The sequence below is a fragment of the Heterodontus francisci genome, chromosome 29 (genome assembly GCF_036365525.1).
Source record: "Heterodontus francisci isolate sHetFra1 chromosome 29, sHetFra1.hap1, whole genome shotgun sequence".
Taxonomy (NCBI): Eukaryota; Metazoa; Chordata; class Chondrichthyes; order Heterodontiformes; family Heterodontidae; genus Heterodontus; species Heterodontus francisci.
Genome location: NC_090399.1, coordinates 49,402,114 through 49,422,375, shown reverse-complemented (window position 1 = coordinate 49,422,375; position 20,262 = coordinate 49,402,114). Strand labels below are relative to the sequence as shown.

The window sequence follows — 20,262 nt, the reverse complement described above, 5'->3', positions numbered from 1 at the left end:
CCATGACTGGTAGAGGCTGGGCTGCATTGAGGGCAGTCTCAGTGACAGCATTCTCCCTGGAGTACAGTTCTAGGTAGTGCTCAACCCAGCGGTCCATCTGTTTGCGTTGGTCAGTGATTATGTCCCCCGATTTAGATTTGAGGGGGGTGATCTTCTTGATGGTTGGCCCAAGAGCTCTCTTCATGCCATCATACATTCCTCTGATGTTTCCGGTGTCTGAGGCCAGCTGAATATGACTGCATAGGTGTTGCCAGTAGTCGTTTGCGCAACGCCTAGCTGTTCTTTGTGCAGTACTTCTGGCTGCTTTAAGTGCTGCGGATGTTAAATCGCTGGGGGCTTTCTTGTAGTTCAAAAGTGCAATGCGCTTAGCGGCTATGACAGGTTCCAGCTCTTCATTATGAGATTGAAACCAGTCTGCATTTCTCTTCGCACTTTTGCCGTAGGTGGTCAAAGCTGACTCATAGATGGCGTCTCTGATGTGGGCCCACTTGGTCTCAGCATCCCCTGTGGGAGTGTTTACTGCAGTTAATGTTACCGACAAGCTGGTGACACTTTACCTCCACCTCATTGAGAATTCTGTAGAGTTCTTATTTACTAAAGTTATGAAATCTATTCCTCTTATCTGCCTATTGCGCTGCCAACTTCTTTTCGGTGAAGAAGTAACTATGTTAATTACTGCTTTTCAAAAAAAAGCTGTCTCGTTTTTAAAAGAATGCGAAAAGGTTTATGAGATTGTGTTAACCTTCTTTCAAAAGACTGTAAAGTATTTGACAGTTTATAAAAGTCTTTAAATGTGTTTAAATGATTTTGAAATCATTATAGAATACTCAGCGGAGTTTCAACCTTAATCAGCGTGTTTTCGATGCATGGTTTCGCCCAGAATGCACTTTACTTTAGGGCCTCGCTGCTCCTTGTGTTGTCAGCCCAAGATACAGCCAGATGATAAACATCTCGCTCCAGTCAGCAAACTACAGCAGCGCGAATTTTTCAGTGCAGACAACGGCAAACACAAGCATTCATAGATGAGTACAAAATCCGGGCCAATATACTGCAACGCTGTATATGACTGTCAATGACTTGTAGGCAGAATGGAATAGTGATATGGAATATCAAAGCAGTCACTTCCAATGCAATGTGGTTGCATTGGCGTCTGCATATGAAAGCAATGCTACTAAAAGCATGCCTACCATTTTGAAGGAGGTCCTGGTAATTCTGTGTAGGTGACGAACTTTACAAACGCTCAAGCCTTGAATTCCAGAATATTTTCTTCTGTAAATCATTAATCGTGTGGCATGCACTTCAATCTATTGCTCCACATGGAGGTTTGATGGCTGACACGTGACATGATCTTGGCACGTTTCTTTGAATTTCACTCTGGGATCAAGTTATCCTTTACAGCACACATATTTTCACTATTTCAATGCCTGCAGCACAAGGCCTGGCTCTCACGTTTGGGATACTTTTCAGATATATTGTCTTGCCAGAAGGAGTTTAACTTAGCACTTCAACAGCTGAGTGCAACCATATTAGATGCGCAGGAGAAAACTGAGTCAGTGGTCAAGTAGATGGAATTCTGGGATCGCTTTGTGGAGCAAAACAGCACTGGAAGGTTCGCAACAGGCATGCATTCCTGAAAACCAACGACTAAGGTTGCAGGGCAGTGTTAAAGGTGATATCAAGCAACATCTGACTAAACTGGCGGGGCAATTATGTGATGCCTTTCCCTCAATGAGAAATGCAAACAGTCGTCCACAACTCTTTCACAGATTGTTCTGCAGTACCTATGCTAGAAGAACTGTAAAAGATGCAGAGCACCTGCTCAAATAATGACTGACTCAAAACCGAGTTCCAACAAAAGCAGTTGCAGAGCTTTGGCTCCAAATACAAAGAGTTTTCCCAAATTTGTCAGATGTGGTTGTCAACGCTTTGACACCATTTGACTTAAATTACTTGTACGGAAGTGGATTTTCATCATGCACCGGAACAAAATCAAGGTATCTTCAGTGCCTTTGTGCAAAAAAAACAATTTAGGACTCAAACTATCACCCATCTCGCCAAAGAATTTGTGCCTATTCTTTAACATACAGCGTCATCCGTCACACTCATGGGTAATAGGAGGAATTGTTTAACTTGCATGTGTGAGTATAATTTGTACATTTAGGAAAATACTTGGACGTTATAAGGCTTTAAAGACTAAACCAGTCAGCTTGTTTCTTTTGACTCGCATCTAGATATGGACTATATCGAATTTGTACCACACATTGTTAATTTTTATTCGGTGTACAATTTATCTTTCCATTGATCTTAAACACGCAGACTGCAGTTTATGAACAGCCACTCTTTTAGTGCGATGTCTTTACTGGAATCTGTCCACCAATCAGTGCCCTGCTAAATGTAAGCGGGTATATACATCTCTTCTTCAAATTGAGCAGCTCATAAAGTCATAGAGTTATACAGCACAGAAACAGGCCCTTTGGCCCATTATGTCTGTGCTGGCCATCAAGCACCTAACTATTCTAATCCCATTTTCCAGCAGCTCAAGCCAACATTCTCCGTTCACTACACAGTGCACAACTTTATAGAAATAGTAAGGAATATACGAAATTAACAGTTGAAATTGTGAGCGTGTTGACTGAATTAATTTACTCAAAATATCAGGAAATGTCCAAGTTCTTAAACTTTCATTGCCAGATAATTTAAATCGTGATTTACATTTAAAGAACAGCACGACATTGCGTTGATTCCTGATATAAAAGGAGGAGAAATGCAAACTAATCAAACAGGGGAAAGAACCCTAATACATTGGGTTTACCACCGGGTAAAATTAAAATCACTGCGACACAAGTTTCAGCAACGATTTTCTGAGTTGTTATTGAGTGCGCCTTCCTGAATCGCTGGTGACTCATTGGAACTGTCTGTTCAGAATTAGATTTTCTCCAGTAGTATGATTTGAGAGAGTACTCTCCTGTCACGACTCATTAGGTAAAACGACCACCTCCATCATCACGTGCTATGTAAATTAAACTGTTGACGTTTTAACAACATAGATTAACAAAACATAGCTATACATTGAAATGAAGTCGAATTATAGTGCATAAAAACTAACATCGTTAGGCTGGCAGCAAGAGCACGAATACAGTGACACCCTGACAAAAAATGAATAATTGGTTCCAACTTACTAGGAACACCAACCAGTGCGAGGATGGGATAGTAAACTGCTTCTATCTGTGGCAGTATATATAGTCCCGTTTTTTGAGGTAAATGCACCTCCTTCTATGATTTATACACCGATGAGAAACGTTGAAATGAGTCCAATTTATGCTTTTGAGAGATCTCAAGTGAGACAATTAAATCAGACATTAATTAGCATTAGTCACAGCCACTTGAACACATTAATTAAGCAGCTGTTTTTACTCTAATGTTAAGTGGGAATAGAACATTTTTATTCCCATTTCCCAGTGGTAATGAGACACACGAATATGAGACCATTATTTTAATTGTTGGAATTTTTAGTTATTTTGAAAGTTGCAGTCACTGAATCATAGGACATATCGATTGAAGGTCGAGGCTTTCATTACTATGTTCATATTAGCAAGTGCAGATATGTGGTTCTTGTTGATATAAGGTTTTGCTGGATGATAAGAGTTGCTGTACTCGCGTTTGCAGATATATGGGGACTGAAGTTTCCCTGGCTCATTGGTTTAAGGCATTTCAGAGTAGACTGCAGCTTCAGAAAATTTGGGAGAAACCCTATGGCATGGGCACCAGAAATGGGTTGAGAATTTCTGATGAGGGCAGTTGGAGCAAACCTTAACCTTATAATGCTTTTTTGTAGCAGTTTTGTGCAACTGCATGGCTTGCTACGCCCTTTCAGAAGCAAGTTGAAAAGTTAAAAGTCAACCATTAACTGATACCTATCACCTGACTATATATAGGACTCTGCCATTATTCCTTCATAATGTAGAACAAAATGCCATAATTTTAAAGTTTGATGTTCAATCAACATGACTTGGGTTTGTCAAGCATTTAACATTAAACTTGCTGAACCATGCCAAGAGATGGAAACAAATACTATTAAGAAAGCAACAGAGATAGTACAGGCCAGCGAGTGATACGAGTACTTTAGTTGATGAACACTAAACCTTGCACCTGGATAAGGTGAAGCACAAAGTTCCAACAACATGAAAGCCTCTTCTTTTATGGAAAATTGACTATAGTGGACAATAATTGACTATAATTCATATATTGGAAGAATACTGGAGAAAGCAAAAGGAAGATAGAGAGCTTTATGGGCGGATTGAAAACACGGTTTAAACAAAGAGTGTATAATACATCAATGTAATTAACTAACCCAATCCCCTGAAAAATGGGATGAATGGATGAACACAACGTGGATCTTTACTACAGGGGCTGGAGACAAGTACTGCAGGTGATGGATTGAGAGCTTAAGGAGAATGAACACAGCTAATCACGTCGAACACAATTTACAGTCAATGGGAATGACCAGCTTGAGTGATTGTACGACTAGTTATTTTTTAAATCTGATCATTTTCTGCAACTATTTTAATTTTACTGTAATAATTACAAATCAGTGGCCGTTTTAAATCTGTACTTGTGGGTACAAAATAAACTAACTCGATTGAGCACAACAACCTTTTGAATGAGTCATCAGTTTGTTCTCTTGTAATTCGCACGTCAAAGCTAACTAAAAGGTTGGATTGTTGCTTTCAATCCTTATATCGTGATGCAGTCCAGAATGTTGTGTATATCCCAGGGTCAAAGGAAAGTGTATATCTGGATTCCAAGCCACTTCAGCAATGGTACATGATTCTGCAAAAAAAAATGCCTTGCAAAATAAAGTTCAACAAGTTCCATGCCATTTTGCATCTCATTATGAAGCATACTGTCATCATGCTAAATTCATAGATCAGATGGCTGGACAGGTTCTATGGGTCTTTGGAATAGTCTTTGGAATAGTCTTTGGCTCTGGGCTCCTCATTAGTAGCTGGCTGCTGCAGAGTGGTAATTTTTCCTGAGTGAGCCATGTGCAAATACAACCATTGAAATGAAATGTCATGGGACAAAATAAAGCAGAAACGTATTTTCTGCAAGACCCAAGAGGCTGATGACAATGCCGTACCCACTGTCTGAAACATCATCAGCTACCTAAAGTGAGATACATTCTCCAAAATATATATGAGCTACCAGTGAGGCACTGATGCATATTGGACACTGTGTTTCCATTTACGTGACCGTCAGCTGCACTATTCGCACTGGGCACACGAAGCTCCCAGTCATGCTGGCTGGAAATACATTCCAAATTATCATGTGTTACTGAAAGGTGATAAATGGTGTGGATGGCTTCCACTTTTTATCGCCCAACTGACCACAATCATGTTTTGTTAAAAATGCTCCATTTGTCCCTGAGCACGCTTAGGCACACATAAACACACAGGTTTACTCATAGGTTTTAAAGAAAGAAGATAACTATTTTTACACATTTACCAAAATGGTCGCAACCTCCATCCACTTACACGTTCAAACACACATGCATACACAAGAATAGATATATATAGAGAAAGGGTTGGATGCAATTAATATCTAAGGCGATATGAGAGTTTGTTGTTTACAGAATGCTTTTGAATCTTCTCGGGAGTAAAGTCTTTTTAAAGGTGCAGGCCTGGATGCTTGCAGTGTTGAGCTTGCAGAGGTGTTGTGGAGTTCCAATGGTTAAAATTCAGCCCAAAGTTGGTGGCGTGAATGCCTTCACAATACCTTAACAAATGGAGAGTCTCAAAGTCACTTTGTAATTTCTCTGCTGTAGTAGCTTTTCAGCTCTTGTTCAGCAAGTTTCGTTTGTTTAGCCTCTTGCCAGAAAATGGCTTTCTATGGTCCTGGCTTGATCCCCCACTCTCTCCAAAGGGATACCTTTTAAGGTAAAACATCTATCACATTTGAGTCTCTGTCAGGTGTCACAGGTCTTTCTCCCCGCATGTCCACACAATGGTGCATTATATGGAAACCTTAGTTATCTACTGACGTCTGAATGGAGGCCATTATTTTTTAATGGTTCTACTTTACCATTATTAATTTTGGTTTGGGCTGTGAGTCATTCTGTCTCCACAATCTTTTTTTAGTTCATTCATGTAGCTAGGAGTCATCAATTTGCAATAGTGTTCCTTGCAATTTCAGTGGGTTCCCCCAGAGCTATTTCAGATAAGACTAACGAGTTCCACCCTCAATAGATTGAGGGGTGTATTGAAAATATGTGCATTATTACCACCATTCCATTTTGTCTGTGGTACAAGTGTCCATGTTCTTGTCATTCAGTTTAAGAGTTGACTTTTTAATTTCATAATTCCTCAAATCCTTGTTTATTTCATCACGGCTCCTTCTGAGCATGACACATGGCTGTGTCTGATGCAGCTTCCTGACTTTGTGACCTGCACCTTAACAAGGGCCATCTGCAGATGTGCAGTGCTCCACCTGCCATTTTACCATCACATGTATGGATTGAGAAGAATTATTTAATGCATGATTACCTTTATATCACCTTGTGGATACCTTAAATTAGTTGTATTGTGAATTTGTTAAGTTTTAGTTTATAATTTAATGTGATGTGTATATTGCAGGAAATGTGTTTGAACTCTGTGCTTGATCAGTTCGAATGTAATTACTTCCTCTTATGTTGCAGAGCATGCAGTGGTACCTCTGCATTGCCAGACAAGAAACACGAAAACAGGTAATGCCAAAGTGAAATACTTTAGTCAAACATTGGCGAAGGTAAACAATTAACATTACAAAGGGCCATAAATTGGTTTAGAAGACCGCAGGAGAGAGATATAGCTCGATTCCGAATGTTGGGGTCAAGCGGAGTCCCATTACGAAAACTGTGAATATCATCACATGAAGTCTGTTTAAGTGAAGAACAAAACTTATACGTATACAACTTGAGGTTACTTGTGCCCATTTGTTGGTGTAATTTGGTGGCTTCACTAACCCAGAGCCTAACACTTCAAAGCACCATTTTTATATCTCTCCCCTCTACCCCTCGGGTCATACTCTCCTGTCTTCTTACTTTCCTGTTAATTAGTCTTGTCTCCACTGGTTTCTCCATTCTCAGGTACTTTGATTCCGTCTTCACCCCAATCTCTGCCCCATTCCTTTCCTGTTTCTGGACCTTAGCACACTCCTACTGCATCCAGGCTTGGCGCCCTCTTAGAAATGCGAAAAACTGCTGGATGGCCTCTGTCGGTATTCTCTGATGACCCAACAATACATTAATTGTTGCCGCATTAGCAGAACCAGAGCTCCTCCATTCTATTCTTTCATTTATTTTCCCACCGAGTACGCTGGCTGCTGGCTAATCTTGCCAAACTCCTTCCAGTGCTCTCATCCCTCGCAGTACTGACTCTCTGGACGCTGTCAGTGGATCAACGAACATCAGACACAGCTCCCACTGCACGCTGGCCCTTAAATATCCATTCACTTACAAATAAAGCTCTTGATGTTCTTGACCATACTGAGCATGACAGCAATTAATTTCATGTTCTTTATAGGAACTTGGATCATAGTTTATGACATCTTTCTTCTTACTTTTTTGGCTTTCCTGCCAGGCTGTGCTGTCCAAACCCTGTACAGACCAAACTGGCATGGGTGATGAAGCCTTTATCATTAACTTTCATCTTGATCTGTCCCCATTCTCAGTGCCTCAATCGCCTCCCTGCGCAGCTCAGCTTGTTCCACCCCCTATCTTCTTTATTCCTCGTACTCTACTGTCCACTCAAGTTTAATGCTATATGTTGACATACTCACTGTTTTCCTCCTTCAGCATCTGCACAGAATAGCTTCACAGCCTTCTTGACTTCAACCTCTTGCTCACCTGGCCCTATCGCCTCCTTGCAACAGTTCAGCTTGTTCCACCCCTATCTTTTTTTAATCTTCGTTCTCTATGCCCACCCAAGCCCAACGTTGTATATTGATATCCTCACTGCTTTCCTCGTTCAGCAAATGCACCAAGTAACTTCACAGCCTTGTTAATATCAACCATCGATACAAATTTCCTTGACCTCTGTGTCTTCTGAATTCACTATACTTTCGTCGTCCCTTAACGTTGCCACAATTTAAACTTTTCCACCAGTAATCATGGTCACCCGCCTAAATTTCCATCTGACGTGCGCTTTTTCTTCCTGTCACCTCAATCACACGCAAGACCATCTCTAAAACGTTCTTTTTATCCTTCACCACTCACATCCTCCTTCCTCTTTCCACCCACTTCTTTCTGCTTGTATCTGTGGAACAGAAGGTCGCACGAATCATTTAAAACAACACTTCTAATCCGTTAAGTGTCGAGTCGTTGTACCTCCATTCACCTCGATGTTTCTGCAGCTACCAATTTGTTCAATCACATGGTGCCCTGGCTGACAGAGTTGTCGTATGGTGAGAGGCTGAGTAAATTGAGTCTCTATTTTCTGGAATTTTGAAGAATGAGAGGTGATCACATTGAAACATATACGATTCAGATAGGGCTTCACAGAGTAGACACTATAGTGTCTGTTTCCCCTGGCTGGGAAATCTACAACACGAGGGCACAGTCTGAGGATAAGGGTCCAATAGTTTAGGACCAAGAAGAAAAGACATTTCTTCACTCAAAGGGTTGTGCATCTTAAGAATTCTCTACCCTAGAGTGTTGAGGATTTTTATCATTGACTTTATTTAAGGTAGAAATAGATTTTGGTCTCTCAGGGAACCAAAGGACATGGCAAGCAGACGGTAAAGTGGAGTTGAAGCTGAAGCTCAGCCATGATCTTATTGAATTGTGGAGCAGTCTCAACGGGCTGCATGGTTTACTCTTGCACCTATTTCTTATGTTCTTATGTTGTTTGAAGCTCTTGATCCCGTTGAAAACCTACTCTTGCCCACCTTCATTTCCAACTTTCCTGCCGTGCCCCTGATAGCTGATATAGTGAACACTTGAATCTCCTCTGGTACTGTCTTCTTTCCATTCAAATCTGCTGACATCAACCCCTCCTCAAAATACCGACATTGCCAGTGCTGTGTTATCAAACTGCTGCTCCACCGCCAATCTCTTTCATCCTCAAAATCCTTCATAGCCTTGTCACCTCCAAAATAAGCAGTCATGATCCCCACACACCATGTTTTGACCCCTCCAATCAGGGCTTCAGGTGACAAATGACATCCTATGTGGCTGTGATCATAGTGCACCATTCCCCATTTTCCATCTCGACCTGTCTGTAGACTAAGGCATGGTTACTGCATTATTCTCCCACCACACTGTCCTCCATTGTCCAGCTGAGTGAGACTTCTGTTGACAGGTTATAATCTCACTTAACACATTACGGTTCGATAATCTCCTACAATGAGAACTCATCCCTACATTGTTAAATCTAGAGACCCCCAAGGAGCTACTCTTGCCCCCTTACTTCTTCACATCTACAGCCAGGCCTCAGCGACATAATCAGAAGATATGACACGAAGTTTTATATTTCAGCTGAGTACACTGAGGTGGCCTCATGCCCACCTCTTTCCATACCACTACTGTCTTTGTGTTGTATTACTGCTAATTTAATATTAAATCCTGAATAAACCTGAATTCCTTCCATTTACATTTGTGAAGACCGAAGCCAACATCTCTGACCCTACCACAAACTCAAACTCCATTCGTTCGGTATTAATACCATCATCCTGACCGTTGTCTCAGGCTGAACCAGATTGTTTGCATGAGTTGAACCTCCAACTTAATATCATGTCCATTGCAAAGACCAACATTTTCCACTGCTGTAACATTGCCTGAATAAACTGCTAGACTTCTCATAAATAATTTTGTTTTCCTAGGTGGCTTCCCATCATCCACCTTTTGAGCTAATTCAATCCTCTGATTTCAGTATCCTAACTCGTACTAAGTCTCGTTCACTCATCAGTTCTGAATTCGCTGACATGTGATGACTCCCAGCGCCTCGTTTTTAATATTTCCCTTGAAATCTTTCAATGTCTATGCCCTCCCTATCAGAGAAACCTCTTCTAGCCCTACAACCCTATGAGAACTCTGGATTCCTCCAAATCCGGGCTTTTGGTGACCTTCCCTCTTAGCCCTCCACTTAATTCGCTGCAACATTGGCGGCTGTGCCTTCAGTCATTGATGCCCTAAGCTGTGTAATTTGTTCCCCAAAGCTCTCCACCCCCACCTCTCCCTCTCGAACATATTCATTAAAACCCACCTCTTTGCCTCAACAGACATCTGAGACATCCATTGTAATATCTCATCCTCTGGCTTTGTGATTGATAACGGAAAAGGAAGTTATGACGTTCAAGGTGTTACTACATTGGAAGAAGGAGAATATGCAGGTTATTGGTCACTTTGTGTACTGTCGGTAAAACTGGGTCAGTAAACTCTGATCTGATTATTCAAACCTCTTCGAGGGAGTGTAATTCACTCCAAAATTTCAAGGGCTGAAGGAAAGGCAGATGAAATGCGAAGTATTGCATTTTATTCTTATGTAGGTAATCAAACTGACAGTTTTAAATCAAAAGGAAAATTAAATGCTAATTCTTGTAACCTGTGTTTCAGTTACTTTTGTAAATAGAATTGAATGTTACTTTTACTTAAATATCAGTGCATAATTCATTTGAAATTGTATTGTTTGAAAAGGAAGATTTGATGTGGATGAGCTGGAGCAGGAAAATTAAAGTCGACGAAATTGGGAAAATAGAGAAGTAAAACAATTCGTTGTGTCTCCAATAGATCGTTTAAACTTTAATATTTCCTCAGAGCCTGAATTAAATATCCACCGTGAAATAAATCACCGAAGCTTTCGAGTATGTTGATGTTCTATTCCTACCTTTAGTTTACCCCGGCTTTTCAAGCAGTTTTCCATTGAATTGGATGAATGAAAATAGCAAAACTCCCGCACATTGCATCACCTCACCCGTTACTTCCGCTTTATTAGATGATCAATTTCACTCAAATCGAACAATTACAGCTGGAAATATTATCACTACTGCAGAGTGGTCGGCATTGACAAACAATTATAAGGTAACATTTTCTTCCCGCTGCCTCTGTCGGAGCGTTTACCAAGGCGGGATTGATTATCATAAATTCTGATGCTAGCAAAACTTCGAACAAAATAAACGCACCAACCATAGACATTATCATGAAAAGATTTTGCAATTGATGGAGCCATATATTGACCCAGCAGTCATCTTTCTGTTCTGGGTCATATTGAACTTGTTATAGAAGATTTGAAAGAGAAGATGGTTTTCTCATTTCTTGGACAAAACGTACCCCTAAATCAAAAGTATCAAAGGAGCATTTGGAGTAGTTTCTCGATCATATGCCCTTCGACTCAAACCAGACCTCTGAGTGCTCAGGTAAGGGATGCCACATTATTCTAGATTTACACCAACATTAATTTTGGACATGCTTAGTGTGCATTCAGAAATTTCTCACTTCGTAAAATTATTTAGCGTTCTCCCCATCCCTACTTTCTTAAAAACTATTTAATCGTATTAATCCCTTGTGGGAAAATAATGTACCTGGCTGTACAATTGCTCTCTCATGTGTGGTTTGCGGTTGAAGCAAACTATTTGGGAATCACATATAACTAAAGTTCTTGTAGATCTGAATGAATGCTGCATGATGAGTAGTGCCATCTGTCTAGTGAAACATTAAACCAAGATTCAACTCTCTGTTTCCATGGCGTATTTTGAAGCAAAACAGAAAGTTCTCAATCGTGTTCTGGCCAATCTTACTCCTCCATCCAGCACCCAGCAGCATTTGCCCATTATTTTATCACACTGTTGTTATGTAGTATGTTAGTGCAGAATGGTTGATGTGTTTGTCGGCACACAGCACTGCACTCCGAAAATAATTGTCTACAACGGTGTGCTCAGGTGCTATTTTGGGATTTTCTGCAGCTGCAGAAAGAGGTGAGGTGAAACACAGTCCGGTATATATCGGTCTTGGGCAGGCGCGCAAAACAAGCACCAGTGGATCGGCATCCATTTTACACACGGACGTAATTTTGACATTTATCGTAGTGTAATGGGTGATATCTGGTCAGCCGCTGTTATGCACATAACCTGATCTTTTTATGCTTTCATGGGATGTTGCGGTATCTGGCAAGGCCAGAATCTATTGCCCATCACAACTGAGGGCAGTTAGGATGCACATTGCTGCGGGTCTGGAGTCACATGTATACCAGACCAGGCAAGGGTAGAAGATTTCCCTCCCTAAAGGAAGAGCATTAGTGAACCAGATGGGTTTTCACAACAACTGACAATGGTTTCATGGGCATCATTACACTAGCTTTTAGTTCTAGATTTATCAATTTAACCACCTACTGTGCTGCGATTTGAACCTGTGTCCCCAGAAAATTAACCAAGATTTGTTAGCCTAGTGACATCACCACTACACTACCGCCTCTCCATCCAGACACTTGAAAAGGAACATTGTTAGAGGTGCATAATAAAGGGTAATCTATCCCTTATATTGCCAGTTTCACACTATCACCAACTGTAAATATTACAACCATTGAATGCCATGGAAAATCAATTTCGGGAGATTGGAAAATGGGCCATTGATTTGCTATTGCCGATACTGTGATTCTGCCCAAGACTAATTTCACCCTGCAGCACTTCATCTGAATTCAATCATGTGACACATTTCTCCTGTAAATTTGTTCTCCTACTGATCAACATGTGGAGCGAGAGAGGAACGTAGAGAGAGAGAGAGAGAAGGAGAGAGCTAGAAAGATAAAATGCCATATAATTATCAATGATTTCACAGGTTATACTGTCATCTATGTTGGGTAGTTTTTGCGCTGAGGTTTGCTGACATCGAGTTTCAATTTTCTAATAATTAGAGTCCAGGGATATTTAACGATAGTCTTCAATTCTTCTCTGAAGTTAGCCTGAGCCACTGCATAGATAAACGTGTTTGTGCATGAACTCAAACGCTGAAGCAGATATCCAGTGTTCTCCATGATGGCGAATGGATCATTGTAATCTGTGAGCATAAATGAAATGCCTGCAAAGTGTGTGCATATGGAATATACAAATGTTAACGTCCATAACAGTATGAAAGTGCTAGAAATGGCAAGCAGTAATATGATGGATTTCCTTCGCTTCTCTATCTGTGGATCATTGTGCTCCTCGATAACGTTGTTTCCCCGGAGTCTGCTCCTCACTCTACTGGCCTGTACAATGTGCCGGATGGTTAGCGCATTGAGCAGCAGAATCAGCAAAAATGGTACAAATGGTGTTAAGGTAATATCAACGAAGAAGTATGCTACCCATATAGGTAAACCCGAAGAGCTTGACTTTACACGGCAGAACCACGCTGTATTGTTAATCATTTCCAGATGCTCACTTCTAAAGTAAATGGGAATGTTTTCTACAAAGCTCAGTCCAATGACAGGAGCTATAACTATGGCCGCCGTTCTTTCAGTGCAATACTTTGCTCTCAACTTCTGGCAACAAATAGCGAAGAATCGATCAAATGTGAAAGCGACAGTTAACCAGACGGAACAATCAATGGTTGCAAAAATCAGGGCCATGTTGAGACTGCAAACGGGCGTGTAATGTAAGAAGGAATATGAGAAATAAATGTCATTAATCTCGTACATTATTACATCAAATATTATCACCAGTAGATCTGCCGCTGCCATGGCCACCATGTAACGAGTGATACATTTAGTAAGTCCGCACTTTCCACGACGGAGAATCACAATCGACAATAGATTACCTATAAGAAAAAGGAAAGTGATAAATGCTAATTACACTCAATTCTCTGTAAGAATCACTTTGAGAACATACTATATGGAAATGAGCTCCAAATTATTTGTGCAGAATGATTCAGAAGCCGGTTTCACACTGTGTCCAGCTTAGGTTACCCCAAAATTGAATAGCTTTTGCAGAATGGAGTGAGGTATCCCAGGTTAACTCCGCACTGCACATACAATGTGATGATCAGGCACCTGAGGACAAAAGGTGAGCTGAAACGGCCAGGAGGTAGAAATTGTCTTTCTGCAATAGTGGAACTGATTGAAAGGGAGTAGGCTCCGCTTTTACATATCTTTATTTCCCTTTCCAGTAAATTAATGGCATCAAAATCGGGAGAGATGTATAACTGGCAATGTCGGATCAGATGGCCATTATCGTGCTCTCCTGATGTTCCTTTTTGGAGTGAAAGGAAATACCCACCAGGCGAATGGACAACCAACGTCACAACTGCCCCAATTAATCAGTCGATGCAGGAATCACAGAATCAGAGAATCAACAAAACAATATATCAGTCAATTAATCAATGTTCATAAAATTGTAAAATACTAATGCAGTTGATAGAACTGCATTATCTGCATGCTAAATCAATTATCAGAGCACCCCACAGTTTGTGCAAATGAGCATTTCCCAAACTGCGATACGGGAATGGCTGGGGGTACGTGAGGCATCTCTGGGGGATATCCTGTAGAAATTGTGTGATAGATGCAGAACTTCTTGCATATCTCGTCGGCTCGCTTTCTTTCACTCTCTGGCTAAATTCCAGTCTCCAACTACACCATAGCGAACTTTCCGGCATCTACAGCATTTCAACCCCTTAATGACCCTGAATTTGATGACAAATCTCATTTAAATCCTCTCATTTCACTTCCAGCTTTAGTGCATTGATTTTTAAAATGTTATTTAATGAAATGGAACTGCCCGTATCCAGTAAAAGCTCGTTTCATTAAGGAACTGTCATTTTTCTTTCAGTTTGTTTCCTTAAGAATGATGTGGGTAACAATAGACGTGAGCCTATTCTGATTCACATTATCAGATCATGATGTACGTTTCAAGCCATTATAATGAAGTTATGGCAACTGTAAAGACCAATGATAATCATAGGACAATTCCTGCAAGCTTGCATCACCAAAATGCAGGTAGTTCTTATTAAACTATGAAACTAGTTTGCCAATTTATTGATCCTTTGTCCATATAAATTGCCATTTCGATTTATCTCGACGAGAAAACATTTTATTTTACACCATCAGTGCTTGCGGGAGTCGGGGAATTGCAACTGCCTGCTTTTGAGATATTGACATTTGTCCTAAACACCACTCAAAGTCTTCGCTCAATGTTACTGAAAAATAGCAAGCTTCCGGAGGAATGCGGCTTATAATATAATTTACCACATTTACAATCTAGAAATTTAAGTGTTGGAGCTGGTGGACGGGGGTGAGATGTGATTAGTTAGTATGGATTGTCAAGCCTGAAACAGTGCCACTGAAAATAACATTGTTTGATGCAGTGGAAATTCAATTATCTGAGTTAACTGGGCCATTGTGTAGCTTTAAAGGTGCTGATTTGCTTGAGAAGTCTCATTTAAAAAACAAAACGAATTCCCGATTTGCCTAATTGTGTGGAAAATCGTTTCTTTGCCCATTAACCTCTTTATTGAATGTTTGGTATCCGTGTTCAAATCACTTTAATAATCAATACATTCCCCCTCCACCCCCAAGGCGTATTTGAACAAAATAAGGTATTTGTACCTTGACTGACATCAAAGCACAGAATACATTGATACAGTGAATAATCCACAAACAATCGCACATGCAGGTTTCCACCTAAACCATTGGCAAATATTGTGGTTCTCAACAGCAACATATTCACTGGCCAAAAAAAACCCCGAAATCTCTTGATTCCTCATTGCTTTGGGAATCGTCAGATATAGAGCTGATTAGGGTTAACAGGTGGCGTTCCATTTTCCAATATGCTACTCATCAATTTTATAAACATCATCCGATCATTGATATTTGTGGGATAAGTTGCGCTGGTGGTGGAAATGGCACATTACAGCAATCAGTCCGTTACAGAAGCAGCCCGTGTAGAAATGCAGCAAGACCTGGGCAATATCCAGGCTTGGGCTGATAAGTGGCAAGTAATATTCACGCCACACAAGTGCCAGGCAATCATCAGCCCCAACAAGAGAGAATCTAACCATCTCCCTTTGACATTCAATGGCATTCCGATGGCTGAATTCCCCATTATCACCATCCTGGGGGTTACCATTGAATAGAAACTGAACTGGAGAAGCCATATAAATACCGTGGTTACAAGAGCAGGTCAGAGGCTCAGAATCCTGCGGCGAGTAACTCATCTCCTGATTCCTCAAATCCTGTCCATAATCTACAAGGCACAAATCAGGAGTGTGATGGAATAATCTCCACTTGCCTGGATGGAAGCAGCTCACGAAGCTCGTCACCATCCAGGACAAAGCAACCCGCTTGATTGGCAGCCCCATCCACAAACATTCGGTCCCTCCACCCCGGACTCAAAGTGGCAGCAGTGTGTACTATCTACAAGATGCACTGCAGCAACGCACCAAGGCTCCTTAGACAGCACCTTCCGAACCGGCGACCTCTACCAACTAGAAGCAAAAGGGTAGGAGATGCAGGGTTTCCTCCAGGCACTCCAGATTCCTCCCACAAGCCAAAGACTTGCAGGTTGATAGGTAAATTGGCCATTAGCAATTGCCCCCAGTATAGGTAGATGGGGATATGTGGTAGGTATATGGAATTAGTGTGGGATTAGTATAGATGGGTGGTTGATGGTCGGCACAGACTCGGTGGGCCGAAGGGCCTGTTTCAGTGCTGTATCTCTAAAACTAAAACGAAATCACCACCTGCAAGTTCTCCTCCAAGCCACACACCATCCTGACTTGGAGCTATATAACTCTGTTCCTTCACTGTCACTGGGTCAAAATCCTGGAACTCTCTTTCTCACAGCACTGTGGGTGTGCCTACCCCACATGGACTGCAGCAGTTCAAGAAGGCAGCTCACCACCACCTTCTCAAGGGCAATTAGGAATGGGTAATAAATGCTGGCCTCGTCAATGATGCCTACATCCCAAGAACAAATGATAATAATTAAAAAACTATAACAAAAATGTTCGGCAGTTATTCATATTTCAAAGGTGAGGTGAGAGTCTTTGCCCTGGATATCAAGGCAGCATTTGATGGAGTGTGGCATCAAGGAGCCCTGGCCAAACTGAAGTCAATGGAAATTAAGGGAAAAGCTCTCCACTGGTTGGAGTCATACCGAGCAAAAATGAAGATGACTGTGTTTTTTGGAGGCCAATCATCTCAGCCCCAGGACATTTATGCAGCAGTTTCTCAGCGTAATGTCCTCGGCTCAACCATCTTCAGCTGTTCATCAATGATCTTCCCTCGATCTTAAAGTCAGAATTGGGGATGTTCGCTGATGATTGTACGATTTTCAGCACCATTCGCAACTCATCTGATGCTGAAGCAGTCCATGCCCACATGCAACAAGTTCAGGACAACTTTCAGGCTTGAACTGATAAATGGCAAGTAACATTTGTGCCACATAAATGCCAGGCAATGACAATCTCCAAAAAGAGAATCTAACCATCTCCATTTGGCATTCAATGGCATTACCATCGCTGAATCCCCCACTTTCGACATCCTGGGGTTTACAATTGACCAGAAACTGAACTGGAGCAGTTGCTACCAGAGCAGTTCAGAGGTTGGGAATACTGTGGTGAGTAAGCGACCTCCTGACTATGATAAAATATTCTTCACTTGCCTGGATGAGAGTGGCTCCAATTACATTCAGGAAGGTCAACAGAATCCAGAACAAAGAAGTCCACTTGTTTGGCACCGCATCCACCACCTTAAACATTTACGCTATCCACCACCCATTTGCAGTGGCAGCAGTGTGTATCTAAAACAAGATGCACTGCAGCAGCTCACCACGCCTCCTTTGACAGCGCCCGCCAAGCCCGTGACCTCTTCCAGCTAGAAGGATAAGGACAGGAGATGGATGGGAACACTGCCACCTGCAAGTTTCCCTTCAGGTTACACATCATCCTGACTTGGAAATATATCGCCGTTCCTTCGGTCTTGCTGGATTAAAATCCTGAAACAGCTAGCATTTATTGCTAGGGGGCTAGAGGTTAAAAATAGGAAGTCTTGTTACAACTGTACAGGGTGTTGGTGAGGCCATACCTGGAGCACTGCGTACAGATTTGGTCCCCATACTTAAGAAAGGATACACTAGCATTGGAGGCAGTTCATAAAAGTTTCACTCGGCTGATTCCTGGGATGAAGGGGTTGTCTTATCAAAAATGGCCAAACAGGTTAGGCCTTTATTCATTGGAGTTTAGGAGAATGAGAGGTGATCTTATTGAAACATATAAGATTCTAAGGGGGCTTGACAGGGTAGATGCTAGAATATATTTCCACTGGTAGAGGAATCTAGAACCATGGGACATAGTTACAGAATAAGGGGTCACACATTTAAAACTGAGATGCGAAGGGATTTCTTCTCTCAGAGGGTGGTGAATCTCTGGAATTCTCTACCTCAGAGAGGTGTGGAGGCTAGAACACTAAATGTATTTAAGGAGGAGGTAGAGAGATGTTTGAAATCTCGGGGAGTCGAGGGTTATGCAAAGCCAGCCTGAAAGAGGAGTTGGGGCCTGGGACAGATCAGCCATGATCTTATTGAATGGTGGGGCAGGCTTGAGGGCTGAATGGCCTACTCCTGCTCCTATTTCTTATGTTCTTATGTTTTTATGTTAACCTCCCTAACAGCACTGTGGGTTTACCCACAGCCGATGCATGGCAGTGGTTCTCGAAGGCAGCTCACCACAACCTTTTCAAGGGTATTTAGGGATGAAATACTGACGTTGCCATCGACGCCCACACCCCATGAAAGAATAAAAAAATCGAGAACAAAGAGGTGAAGGAAGCATGATGCGTTTTAAATTCTAATGGTATAAGAAGCTTTCTAGAGAAAGATTGATGACAGCTTGATTCAATCGAAACTCACTTGAACAAGACAACATTTGATTCCCAGCCCACAATAATTCCTGGTAATCCTGGTCGATTTTACCGTCTCGAATATGATGCACTTGGTTCATGACAGGAGCCTGAAATTTGGCAGTAAATCCCGCAAGGGCTCTCTGAAGACCCCGGGTGTACCAAAAAAAAACAAGCGGATAAGATCTATGGCTAGTTTTGAAGCAACCCAGCCGAAATGGAAGTCTCCAGTAGATTCAGTAAGCGTTGGCTGCTTCAAGTGTACCACGCATACGACTCCAGACATGGAGTTAATATAGAAGGGTAGCTGATGTTTGTTGGTGTGGTGGGGATCGTTGGTGTTTGTTGGGTGGCTGGCGCCTTCTTCAGTTGCACTATAACTTAATCTGCTTAGATTTAATAGAAGGCTCAAGACAGACATTGTGAAAGAAGACAGAAAATAGCAGTGATAAGTAGCAATGTGCTAAAAGTGCGTTGCTAGTACCAGTAATAGTTACTGAAATCACAGTGAACAATGACTAGCGACTCAACCTGGGAATCTCAGTCTGTGAAGTGAAACCTTGCTCCAGGTACTAAACATTTACAAAGAGAAGGAAATGTGACAAAATGTACATTGAAATGGGATTTAGTTGGATTGGAACCGCTGAATACTCCCAGCTGCAGTGTGCTGTAAAACCATCAAGACCTGCCAAATGACTACCTTAACCCATACATTCTGGACAGGCACTTGGAAAGAATACATAAACAACACAAGAACATACAACCAACATTTTTCAAGTAATAGCGAGCACGACAGTTTAACTAGTATCAGCTGCTGATGACGCTAATGATGCTTGTGAATCCTTATACTTTGTCAGTTACTGTGTTGCGCAGTCAGGTAAACCTCACGCCGTAGCAGGGACTGATACTACCTGTGGCAGCAGACGTGTTAAGCACTATGCTTATAGAGAGGGCCCAAAAATAATTCAATTAATGCCATTATGAAATAACACAGAATCATGTCGAATTATTGACATGGTCCATAATATTCAAACTCAATTAGTGAAGGCTATTATTCGCAGCTAGTACTTTAATCTGCAGCTGGATCAATCCACAGACGTGGCAGGCTTAGCTCACATTCTGGTATACGTGGTGTAAATTTAGAAAGGTGCAACATAAGAGGACATTTTTTTAAGCAGGCGCCGCCTACCAGAACACTGGATGAGGAGATATTCTGGTTAATCAGCATCTGTGGAGAGAGAAGCAGGGTTAACCTTTCAGGTCTGTGACCTTTCATCATGTTTTTCATCATCTTTCATCACTTAATGTTTCAATGTAAAAGGCTTCAAGAAGATTGAAAAGACTTTTTAAAAATAATATCTGATGCTTTGAAATCCCACTTGCTGCATATGACATTGTAAGATAACTTCAAATAAACTGAGGCGAT

General features: G+C 41.4%; 1 protein-coding gene across 1 annotated transcript; it reads right to left on the bottom strand.

The window, feature by feature from the left end:
* Positions 1-12,818: 12,818 nt before the first annotated feature.
* On the bottom strand, positions 12,819-18,054 carry LOC137345832 (probable G-protein coupled receptor 139). The gene is made up of 2 exons (XM_068009080.1): positions 18,024-18,054; positions 12,819-13,762 (listed from the first exon to the last, which is right to left on the bottom strand). The coding sequence occupies exons 1-2, from the start codon at positions 18,052-18,054 to the stop codon at positions 12,819-12,821; spliced, it is 975 nt and encodes a 324-aa protein (XP_067865181.1).
* Positions 18,055-20,262: the final 2,208 nt, after the last annotated feature.

Excerpts from the sequence above, each read along its gene's own strand:
- LOC137345832 (XM_068009080.1), bottom strand. The coding sequence starts at position 18,054 with ATGGGGACCAAATCTGTACGCAGTGCTCCAG. Across the intron at positions 13,763-18,023 it reads ATCTGTACGCAGTGCTCCAG|GTAATCTATTGTCGATTGTG; the intron begins GTATGGCCTCAC and ends TTTTTCTTATAG.